This window comes from Lethenteron reissneri, chromosome 27, assembly GCF_015708825.2.
Source record: "Lethenteron reissneri isolate LAM-NWPU_2019-01 chromosome 27, ASM1570882v1, whole genome shotgun sequence".
NCBI classification, from domain to species: domain Eukaryota; kingdom Metazoa; phylum Chordata; class Hyperoartia; order Petromyzontiformes; family Petromyzontidae; genus Lethenteron; species Lethenteron reissneri.
In genome coordinates, this window is record NC_083805.1 from 7,002,339 (window position 1) to 7,015,339 (window position 13,001).

Here is a 13,001-nt window from a genome sequence, read left to right on the forward strand (position 1 = left end):
TTCACATATGATTCAAAACACGATTTGTCCCAAAGGATCCCAAAACATTCATTGCCGACCAATTCAAGTGCGCTGTTAAAACTTTTTCAAAACATAATCCTTAACAGCTCTAAATGTCAAATATAAGCTCAGTAAATAACATAGGAAGGTAGTGACTGCTAACAACAAGAGTCCATTTGAGGAATACAATCTCAGTGTTGCCTGTTGTTTGACCAAGAGAGAAAACACAAAAGATTTATTGCACTACTATGCTGCTGCAAGTTAGGATTAGTCTTTCACCAACGGTAAGAGGAGCCCCTGGGGTGCTTTTCCATGCCGGGTGGCAGTGGATACTTTGATTGTTTAACCATTTTTATTTTCAAAGACAACCCAAGATGGAATGGAAAAATCTCAATTTGCTGCCAGAAAAATGCTTAGGACTCTTACCTTGCACATCTTTTGTGAAATCTAAGCTTTTGATGCATCTTTTACACGTTTATATACGCACTGGCAATAGTGCCTGTAGTCGGGAGCGTAATTTATTGCACGGTATTACACTCGCGATTCTCTGGTCAGCACGCACGTGTATTTTGTTGTGGCCGGGTCAGGGCAAGCGGTAATGATGGTATGTGTTGCATTGAATTCACTCGGGAGGGAGGCTTGAAAATATGGGAGCAAAGAAGTCTTTAGTGGGCTCTGGTCACTTAAACAAAGCCAAGTTGCTTGTGGCACAGTGTTGCCTTAAATGATCATGACACAGATTATTGGTCTCAACAGACACATCACCTTGTGATGAAGGCCGAAAGAGGACGCTGTGTTGGTTATGGCATTGGGAGTTGAGACCTTGGCATAGGCAGTAAGTCGGGGGAATAATCGATGCGGTGATAGTGTCAGTTAGGAGCCATCCAGTACGGGCCAAGATAATTGAAAATGTTAGAAGCCCAGCACCCATGGGGGCCTTCGGTTGAATATTACTGGCATGCCTCTCTTGCCTATTTCTATATTGGTCTGCTGGCCGTTTCAGAAATTCTGCCTTGCTGCCCTGCGTTAATTATAATGAATGCATGTTTCATTCTGTGGCCTAGAAAAGATTGTTAGCGTTCAGTTTTAGCTGTTGCAGAGAGCTACCTGTGAATTAACGTGTTTTTTTTTTACATATTTAACATTTCTACACTGCTGAACATTAAAACGATTGCAGTTTTGACTCTTTACTTTTAATTTGTATACGCTCAAGTCGTACCAGAAAGAGTGATCAAGGAAAATGGCAATAAATGTGATGTGAATAATTTAAATGGTTTCAAGAAGCCAACACTGTACTTATTATATTAACATAATTTACACTTTGCCCTCAGATGTTTAAGTTTTTTTTCCGAAATGCCAACATGTTGAAACTTAAATCTATATCACTTACCTTCAGTTCCATTAAGTTAATGAGTCCTAACACAATAATATGTCTTGGAATGTTACGGAATTGTGGCATGTCATTTGGTACATATACACCGCATATTTAAAACAAATTCCCGTCCTCGCGCGGAACACCTTGTTAAATATGAGACGTACCGAAATGTGTGGAACAATGATTACAATAGTTACGTCTCATTCTTAAATGAGGTGTTAAAATGGATAGCCATCTGCTGTCTAATACTTTAAAGCAGCTCGTCATGTGAGTTATAGATATTGCTACGGTGCTGCATTCCCCCCATGTGCATTACCTGTATATAAGCTCTTAAACGCTGTTGATACATTAAGAGAAACATAAGAAACGTTGTTTACTCTCATTACAAGTAATATGATGATGTTGCATTGACAGGCACAGCTGTTTGTAAACAACAACGTTATCTTCATTTTGTAGAAATGTGTTTGGTAAGCAGGTATTGCCAACTCTGTATATTGTTGAGCCGGTTCCACGTTGACATTTGAGATGGTTGTGACATGTGAAAACAAAAACACTTTTAAGGGATGAGAACAACAGTTCTGCATGAGATTTGTGTTCCCTGGTATCAGTGATATATTGGATAACAACAACTTCCAGAGCATGTTTCGATCACACTAAAGGTTACAGTTGATAATGGGATAAACCTATCATTGAATTTCTTCAATCCGAATAAAATACAACGTAATAGAAATACCACAATTTATTTTACGTCATGTAACCTGTAGCATACAATGTCCACGGTCATACATCACCTACATTTGCCGGAATGTGATGTTTTATTCCAGTGACATTGGATACACCACTTTGCATCGCACCAAAACGCATGGCTTATGTTCATGACTGCCTCTGTGGTCAACAGTATTATATTACAGATATGAAAATGTAATACATAGTAAATAAATAAACTCTCAACATATACGTCAATGACAAAGCCTTAAAAGTCAGAATCTATTAAAAGTGACATTTTGGCCAATTGTTATCACAGCAGCATCACCAGTTTATCAACAGTTGGTAATATATTGGTGTAGAAATAAATTGACATTTACAGTACTTACCAATTTGCTGGGTTCTGAGCCAAGTGCGCTAACACGCGCATACACACACGCAAAGCGATGCTGAAGTGTGTAATGCTGTCTCGTAAAGCTCTGCAGGGCCTTGCATTATTGCCAAACTGTCTGCAACTTGAGAGCTGGGTTGTGAGAACCACAGGAGTGGAGTACAATATTCTGGACAACAGAGAAAATCATGCGACAGAGTACAGGAAGAACTGTGGAATTTTTTTTTAATAAAACAAAATAAATGGCATTGCTAAGAGGAGTCAACCTGTATTTTCTCCCTGGTGTGATCAGCAATAACAAATCATGACAAGGTTATTACTCCATTTGCCTTGTGTTATGAATGCCTGTATGTTGAACTTCTTTTGCACCGTATGTTGCCAACCATGCTAATCGGAGGTGCGGTTGGTTACTTATAATGGTTACGGATGGGTACTTATAACCACATTGAGAGCATTCATCGTTGATTGTCATGTAAGCTGCGAGGTTGCATTCAAAATAACTGTGCATTTGCTTGAGTTGAGCGATTCTAGCCAATCGTGTTATTTCAATGTTGTCCTGGTGTGTGTGTGTGTTTTTTAGGTGTGGTCAATATCAGCAGCACTGGTCCTGAGCAAAAACCTGTGTCGCAAGGCAACGATTACATTTATCCTCGCTACACATTTTTCAATGCTGAGACCGCCTTCTTCCTCAAGAAGAGCAGGCAAGATGCAATAGAAGACGCCAGTCTGCAGACCCTATCACAGCCCGTGCTCTTTCTTGGCACGACCAAAGCACACTACGGTGTGAATGTGAGCTACGGCCCATTTTCTGCAGGGCAAACAATATCCAGTGACCTTCTGGACATGCAAAGCGATGTGTCTTTTATCGTGAGGACCAACTGGAAGATCCACGCATTTGTGACGGAAGATACAATTTTCTCTGACAAAGCCAAGATACAGGTTCTCTTCTACATATCCGAACGGGACTGGGATGACGGAGAGGACGTTAAAAAACTCCCGTGCATTGTTCTTCATGCGTTTCTTGATGTGCATGAAGCAAGGACTGTGTGTTCGCTTGGAAATAATCTGGGAATGTGTTTGGCAGAGATGAGCTTGCCATATTTTTGGAATGAACTTTCTGGAAACGACAAACATCCACATTCCAACCACATGTCGGCTGGCAAAACCGTGGAGTTGTACTATAGTCTACAGTCATCCAACGATGCTCTCAATTGCACTCAAGGCTCCCATGATAAGGCAACAGTAGCCCGGCCCATTAAGGATGGCATGAGTAATATAAAGCAAGGATTAAACTGGGTTTCCAATGTGACTTTGAAGAAAGCTTTAGCTCGTATGAATACCCGAGAGGTATTACTGGACGGAGATATTTCAATTTCTCTCCCCATTAAACCCCTTCGCCCGCAGGAGATCATCCACGTCCCAGTGAAACTTCTTAAAAATTCAACAGTGAACCACTTCACGCTGAGGTATGAGACACACAGAGCAAGGCTTCCAAACTCTTGTGCTTATAATATTCCGTAATGCGTTGTTATTCTTGTTGCCAAGTTGTAAATCTCTGAGAGAAAACCATTTAAGATAACGTTTTCTAATTTGTTAATTTGGTAACCTTCTACTATATCATGAGACTGCTGTTCGCCTTTTGGCGTCCTCTGGTCTAACACTGTTTGAGACAAGGCTCTAAAGAAAGCTTTCTCTGGTGTGGACCAATCAGTTTCAAAGACAATGCATATACTACCAGAGCATGTTTTTTTTTGTTTGCATGTTCACCACAAGTATATGTAGTTAATGCAAACATGATTCCTTGGAAAATGGTTTCAGTTTGGTGTTTTAACATCTTATCACCTGCTTTATTGCCAGAAAGGCTAAAACCTATTCTTATATTTCTCACGACCGTTCTCTGATGCGTTTTCGGGTTGTACAATGTGTAGTCCGTCATGCCATCATGCCATACAGCACAACCACCAAAACCTATGTGCATTACTGTTGCTTAAGCTTCTAAAAATGTCATTCCATGATAATTTGACTTTGTATTTTTAAAATACCAGTTTCATATCCACAAATGTGCTGAGAAGCATAAAACAATATTTGCTCATCTCTAATGACATTTCAGGTTTCAGTTGTCAGACAGCAAGACAAAGGTCTTGTGTGTAGACGCTTAAGAGTGCCAGGGCAGCTCTCGCATGATCTACAAACACAGCTATTTGGTGATCTCCAGTTGAGACACCAAGGGAGCACAGATGTCGCAAAACATTGTTATTTAATTGCATAGGCTATAAATTCCAACCATTAGCTGTTGAGGTCCATTAGCTAGAAGCATGGCTCCTGCCATTTCCATGCACATATGGTGCTATATTGAGTTGGTATTGATTTGAATTAAGCGTGCCACTGAAGTTTCATAGTAATTTGGCGAAATCAAATTCGCTCACAATGTTCAACCAGAGTTAGACATTATTTGTAATGAATACAGCAATTTTTTGTAAAAGTTTCTTGTAAAAATGCTGGAATAAAATTCTAATGCTAGCACCTTGGCTTATATCGATATTTTTTGTCTAATTAATGAGACTTGTGCGAGTAAAATATGACATTTCGAATTTTGTAATAATAATTTGTAATCAAAAGCTCTTTGTGTAACCACTGCTTACCATGCTTAACCAAGCTGGTCAGTGTGAGGAAGTAGCCCAGGACTGATCCAGATAGTGATGCTTAACCATTGTGTCAATGTAACGACCTCCAGTTGAGATTTTCCAATGTAGGAACGTATTTTGCATATTAAATTATAAAACTGCAATAGATCACACGACTTAATGTTACGAAATTGATTCATAATTAGTTTATTTCGGGATAGAGCGTGTAGGCATGCCATTATTTTCACGAACACCCTCCACCATCCTACAGAGCCAATAAAATCAGGTTGTCACGTGGGCAAAGATGCCCCTTTTCTATATTCTTTGGGTCTGTCGGTAAAGTCACGTGACTTTACAAAAAGACCCAAAGAATATGAATTCCTGCAGTCATGAAAGCTTTAAGTCAAGAAATATGCTCTTTGATTAGATTTTCAGCAAACTAGAACGATCAAAAGTGCACAATTTTGTTTACAACATACAAGCATAAGCTTATTATGAGGCATAAGCTTATAGATTGCAATTTAGGGGCAGATCAGTTTAAACATTTTGAGGATGGCAGTTACGACATTACTCCCATTTCTATCTTTCGTAGTTTTAAAGTTCTAAATGTCGTGTGGATTAACTTTGATGGCAAACATTATGAAGTATGCATGCCATTCTTAATGCTAAGGAGTAACACGCACACAGAATGTGAACAGTGGAGGTAAATGATAGATATATGAATGGTAATGTAATACAGTTTAATTGTCATGTTTTATTCCAATTTTCATAAAAGATATTTTTAAAAATATGCATTGAATTTTATGTTATCTTTTTCATGAGCAATCGTCGGTATATAATATTAAAACTCTGGGTAACATACTCTGAGAAAGTGAGTTTTAATTCTATAAAGTACTAGCATATATTTTCTTATTTTAAAACGTTAATATTTTATGAGGTCAAAATCATGGTATTACTAAGTATTTGTTATTGCATATCATGTGACTCAAACACCCCATTTTGCTCTATACTTGTTGAACATTACAGATTATCTGTGCAAGAAGAAACATTAAATATCGTGTTTTGTCTGTGCAGCTTAAGAGAATATTCATGAACTATGGGGATAAAACACACACACAAAATGTTGCATAGTGTAAGTTCAGAAGTGCTTGTTCAGCACAACACCATGAAACTTTATTCACAGTAAATAATTAAGAAGAAATAAACACGAGTGTCAGCAATGTAGCTTCAATGCTAGCCTTTGTGCCATATCCTCTAACCAATATACCTTTTTGTAAAATAGTGGATCAAACGCTTTAAAAATTACATTGCATGTGGTCCAAGTCTTTTTTTCCCCTTTGTAAATTTTTATTATGCATGAGACTTCCTTTCATATCTTTTTTCTTCATTTCAGTATTCTTCCTTTCACCTAACCCTGATTTCTCAGCTGGGAAGACAAGATCCACTAATCCACTCTCTACTTTTCCACACCTCCGATTAGCACGGTTGGCTCCGTACGGTGCTAAATAAATTCAGCATACATACTTCTGAGGTATCCAATGTGGTAGATATCTGAGCTTACATGGGAAATGTTATCATACCTCATTCCATGGTGTGGCAGATGATATCTGGTAGAGCAGTAGCCATCCCTCTCTCGGTGTTCCAAGTGCCTGTGGTTACAGGAGACCCATCTGCCTTTGGTGATGCTATTATTACCCAGCTTCCTCTGACTCTGTTGTGGTGTCACTCCCATTACCGGAACACTCGTCTTCCCTGCGCGATGCTGTGCTTAACCAGGCACCCTATTACCTGTCATTGTGTCACTGCCACTACTGGGAGGGAGGGTTCAGTAACCCCCTCTCTATCCGCGAGGGTTACGTTCTTGAAAACACTCACGAATGCAGAATTCGCGAATGCAGAAACCCTTGTTCCAATGGGGGATGGGGGGAATGGGGTTACGTTTCTGGTACGAGTGAACAAAGAGGGTGGGGGGGTGGTAAATGTTAAATAGTAATGGCAACGAGAAATAAATAATATACAATTAAGAACAATGTGTTGTTTTTATTCACTTTGATAATGATGGTTTAACGCAATGGGGGTTGGTGGTGGTGCTGATGATGATGATGAATGTCGAAGGATGACTCCTCGTGCAGGTGTTTGATGACAATGCACAGTTGTTATCGATGCAGCACTCTGGGGAGCATTGGCCACAAGCACTTTTCCCCCGACTGCGTTCGCTATCGCTTTGAACGGACTCGTTCATGCCAAAACGATATGAAACGTATAAACGAGTCGACTGCCGGAGCGCATGAAGTTTAAAAAAATTTAACCCGTAAAAACAAAGTTTTTCACTATAAATCCTTTATATGCGTGGCGGCTAGAGTCCTCTCGTCCTCTGGCTTGAGATGGCTGCCACCTATGGGTCAGATGATTGCCTGCCACCATTAAGCAATTGGTAATTAAATATAATAAATTTTTTCCTAAAAAGTGTAAAATTTTGGAAAAATGTTTTCATGAAAATAAATTGTCACGCACAACGAGTCTGTATGCAAAATGTCAGCTCGATTGGATCACGGGAAGTGGGTTAAAAAACGACCGAAAGATTTGCACGGTCGTAAGCACGCAAGCAAGCAAGTGAACTTAATATAAAGGATTTAATAAAAAGACCGTTTTCAGAGCGGCATTAACTGCGAGGCTGCAGACGATGCGGTGGTGGTGAGCTGTTTACTCCCTCGCCTGGTATGCAGGAGATCGTGAGTTCGATCCAGACCCTGACACCTGTATATTTGGAGTTTGCATGTTCTCGTGGTCGTTGTACATTTTTTCCCCGGATCTTCCGGTTGTTCCCTCCACATTTAGAATCAACACGCGTTTTGAGTATTTAGCTGCTATACATTTCCACATGTTAAGCCACCTCATTGAGCTATCATTTGTGGCCAGGTGGTTCCTAAAAAAGAGCTATATGGCTAAGTAGGCCTTATCTGGTAAAATAAAGAAATACATAGTTTAGTTTTAGTCTTGACTGCAGAGAACAACACCTCTCTTTCCGCGTTTTCCCTCGCACTGGCCGACTTTGAAATTAACTTCCATCGCCTCTTTTCCCAAGCCTTTATAACATTGCTCCATTCAATAAACGTGTTAACTCATTTATTACAACTTTGATCGTGCTGTTTATTGCTGGCCCCTTGACAATTTGGGCCCTTGGCCTGTGCAAGTATATTTAAATTAAATGAGTCGAGAATTATAATAATGATGATGATATTAATAATTTATGTGCATTTCACACCATTCTTATGTTTGCAGGGATGTCACGAAGGCGCTATGCTTCACAGGTGAACATAGTCCGTCTGTACGGAGCGACGTTGTTAAACAAGTGCAATAATAATACTTGTAGAATTGAACATATTTTTTTAGGACAAAGAGAGATAGAAGATTTAGAATGGGAGGAGAAAGAAGGCATTTTGGGGAGAGGCGGCTATAGTCTACACCGACATTTAAGAGGGGCACATTTTATCCCAAGGGTAGATGATAAATCCTTCATGGTGTATAAAATATCCAGTGAGAAGCATCATGGGGAGGCCAAGACTGATTCCAGAAGGCAGCTGCCCCTGCTGCTACAACATTTTGCAGGTCCCTGAGAGTCAACGTAAAGGATTATGATTTACGAGTAGGATGTTGCAGGAGGGGTACAGAGATGGAGATATGAAGGGAATATTAAAAGAAGAGACGTATGAGCACATGTTTACATAGAAGTAAAGTGAGTTGGAGATGCATGTGGTGGGAGGGTAGCACGCTACTAATGAGCGATGTTTTCTAATTATTATCAAAACACAGTCGTGCACTTTGGCAGAAGGTTCTGGTTTCGATCCCGACCCTGAGGCCTGCTCTAATATTTGGTGTTTGTATGTTCTCCCCGTGGTCGCGTGGATTTTTCTCAAAGTCCTCTGGTTTTTTTCCCTCCACATTTATAAACATGCATTGAGAGTATTTGGCTGATATAGATTGCCACGTAATAAGCCACTTCGTTGAGCTGTCATTTGTAGCCAGATCGCTTTTGAACAAGAGCTATAAAGCTTAGTGGGACTTACCTGGTAAAATAAAAAATAGTTTTGTTTATAGAATTATGCCATTTATTTACACGTAGCTATTAAACTTCTAGACAAACACACACTTCAAACATTAATGATAATAAACACCATGCTAATAATTTATTAACAGATGTTGTAATATATCATAAAATTAGTAGGCACTAAATAGTAAACTACAATGCATTGTTTTATATATATGTCCATAGAACAAAATCTACATTTGCATTATCCCACAGTCTGCATACGTCTTGCCTGATTCAACTGTCTTAGCAATGAGTTACTTAAGTATCAGCACATGACTAGCATTATGACTTTCACTGTACTTAAATAAATACATTTCACATTTTCTTTTTGGTACATTAGAAACATTTCAAAATGTGCGTTTTTTTTCTTACGAGTTGATAATCATCCATATAATATTCTAATTTCTGGTGCTTATGAGAACACAGATACCACTGACATTATTGATTAATATTAAAAAAATACTTTAGGATATTGGAAGCCTCAAACACACAGCTCTTGGAGTGATGGACATCACCTCCAAGCCATTTTAACAGAATGTGATCTAATATTATGAATATGAGCTAAGTGATATTCAGCAAAATATTAGGCGTCATAGGCCTTTGAAATGTTGACAATTCCACCGAGTGGGTTCCAAACAAGTTTCAACATGCCAATGCATCACACATTTATACATAATCAAGACGTTTAGTGATCTTAAGTAGAGGATACTGCTGTGGTGCAATGGGTAACACATTTGAATTGCAATCCAGAGGTCAATCGTTCGATTCGGTTTCTTGAAATATTGGGCATGTTTTTAATACTGCAATCTCCCTCGCCTGTCCACTTCGCAGTACATATAAACGTGTACACCACAATTAGTCGATCGGCAAGTAGCGTGTGATGGGGCAACATGTGGCTACTCCCTCTAGTGGAATCCTTTCAACCAGCAGTGATGCGTGCAAGTTATTGCAAGATTGCACCTTTAACTTTTATGCAACAAAGTATTTGGCATCATAGGCTTTTTAAATGTTGACAATTTTACCCAATTAGTTCCAACCACGTTACAATGTGCCAATGCACATTGACACAAAAACAGTCATTTATATCCGATGTTATGTAAAGTTTTAAACAATAAATTGTGACCTACAGCAATAATTTACAGCCCCCTGTAAAACCACCGGTAGATGAAGGTCACCCCAGAATTCGTTGGCCGTGGTTTTTTTTTTTTACCATACTACACCGTGTTGATCCTTGTGGGTTTGTGAAGTGAAATGCCCAGGGCCGATTCGGATGTCACCCACCGCTTATGTTAGTTAGTTAGTCCGGGAATCAAACGGAGGCTTTATGATCTAATCGGCACAAAATAAGTACATACTTGGTCAAACAGTAATTTTAAAATATTGGCCTCAAGGTAGGAATGCTACAGCAAGAATAATTGTTGTTCCAGTTTCCGATATCGCCTTGACATCATACTGTTGTCCTTTGATTCCAACTTCAAGATGATTCAGTGGCAGAGCGAACTGCTTACAATCAGAAGATTTCTGGTGCAAATCTTGGTTTGGGGTTGACTCATCCGATCATCCACGTGGTGTCGTTAAAATGAGTACCACTTTGTGGGGAAGTCAGTCAACATCGGTTTCACTACGGAATGTGGAATGTCCACCAGTGGCTCAGGGCAGTATACAGGAGATGAGAACCACCTTCATGGTCATTTGAGCAAATATATCACTTTGATTCTAGATTTGAAGCTTTCGTGACTGCAAGGATTCATACTCTTAGGTTTTTTTCGGTAAAGTCACGTAGATAAAAATAAATAATAAAAATAATAGAAATAATAATAGAAATAAAATAATAAATCACGACGTTTCGGGCGCAACACAAGCGTCCGTCATCAGGTGGGACAACCACAGCAAGAAACACTTGCTTGTGTTGCGCCCGAAACGTCGTGATTTATTATTTTATTTCTATTATTTTTATTATTTATTTTTACCTACGTGACTTTGCCGAAAAAACCTAAGAGTATATATCACTTTGACTTTGACATCATTGTAGAGACAAGTTTTTGCCAATAAAGTGTTAATCTTATGTTGTACTATGAAACAATAAGCGACTCTGAAACCACGAGTGCAATGGAGTATAGCACGAATACTATTTGAGTGTAATTATAACGGAGAACATTATAACAATTACTTAAAAGGAAATATAAGGACAGTTATGTGTTACATGACTGCTGCTGAATAACCAAACGTCAGGAACAGTTGGTTGAATACAATATTAAAAGGGCTTTCTCAGGGAACGTGAGAAAATAATTTTCCCGATTGCAGCCATGCCAAATGCTTGAGGGCTAATTATTTACATTTGTAATGTGTGCTTCCTCAGTACACTTTTTTATACAGATAATTTGAGTATGACAAACATGTTAATTATTGAACGTTCTAATTAAGGCGAATGTTTTGGTTACTCATGTCCGTTGTGAACTCACAATAGCTTTCCTTCTTTCATACCTGACACGTTTTGAATAAGCAGAAGAAGATAGTGTTTTGTGAAGCGTAACTTACATTTAGCTAACGGCATTTTTGTGTCCTTGAAATGTACTTCCCAATTAATATAACACACTTAACGGGCATTTATGTGCGTTGAGGGATGCTGCCGCGGTCTAATCGTTAGCACACTGCGCTTGCAAGTTGGAGGTCACCGGTTCAGTCTCCTGGTGTGGTGGTTGAAACAATGTGCAAGTTTCTTTTAAATCCTCCCTCCTCTGTCCACTTAGCAGCTTAAATGGGTACCCCGCATTGAGTTTGATCAGCAGGTTGCGTGTCATGAGGTCAAGTGTGGGTACTCCCATCTCTACCGATACGTCTGGAACTCTGGAGGGGCTCTTCAGAACTCAGAAGATTGAAATGTCGATCCTGATCAGATCTTTGGAAACATGGATTGGCTCAGATAGGTTTAGAATTTAATTATGATCCCAATTTAAACCACGTCATCTGGTAAATTAGGACCGAAACTGCGTGCCCCAGCTACTTATTTTTTTTATACATAATACCTTTCCAATCCATGATCCAAGTAGAGTATGATATTCCTAAACCCGTGAATTAAAAAACCCAATAGTGAAATGCCTACAAAATCAATATTACATAGTATCTATGGGCGACTACATCAATTTTAAAGGCACACAGTGAAAAAAAAGACTTCAATCCTATATGGCCCCTCTGGGGAAGACACAGATTTGTGTGTTTTCTGTCACAAGGACCCCGGGGAGCCTTGTAAGCAAGTCCCTCCTCTCCTTTTTCAGCCGATCTAATTTTTCTCTAATGCTCTGTAGCAGTGGCAAGAAAGCATTCATATCTGGCTGCACGAAGCTCAGGTCCATATCTTTCCCGCTTGTTATTGTTATTATTATTTTTATTTTTACACATGTTTAGTACATGGAGCTTCCAATGCAAGCATTCCAAAGTCAATAATCCAAATTAACCCTTGAGGAACCCCTCGGATTTGCTCTCTTGTCAGTCAAGCCAAGTGACCTTTCCAATGTTTTTCATGATAAAGCGATGCTCATTAACATGTAAGAACACACGTGGAGGCATTGCATATTGTCTTACATTATTTTTTCTAAATCTATTGGTGGCCACAATTGAACGATATTTACCCTTGATTTAATAATATTAAAGGTTTTGTAATTTAAAAACAGAATTGTGTAGTCCAAAGTGAATCCAAATAATAATGTAATGTGCATTTATATTGTATCGTGTATTTGTTAGATATGTTTACAATATACAATAAAGATTCATTCGAAATTTCAGGTGAGAGAGAAGAAGACAGTTGCTTGTGTGGCG

The 13,001-nt window shown here is 39.0% G+C and overlaps 1 protein-coding gene across 1 annotated transcript in view; it reads left to right on the forward strand.

Annotated features, from left to right (window-relative positions):
- LOC133348461 (transmembrane protein 132E-like) overlaps window positions 1-13,001 on the forward strand; it is a 149,535-nt gene that overhangs the window by 27,029 nt on the left and 109,505 nt on the right. Inside the window, exon 2 of the mRNA XM_061561276.1 lies at window positions 3,052-3,937. Coding sequence (XP_061417260.1) covers window positions 3,052-3,937 — 886 coding nt within the window. The remainder of the gene's footprint in view (window positions 1-3,051; window positions 3,938-13,001) is intronic.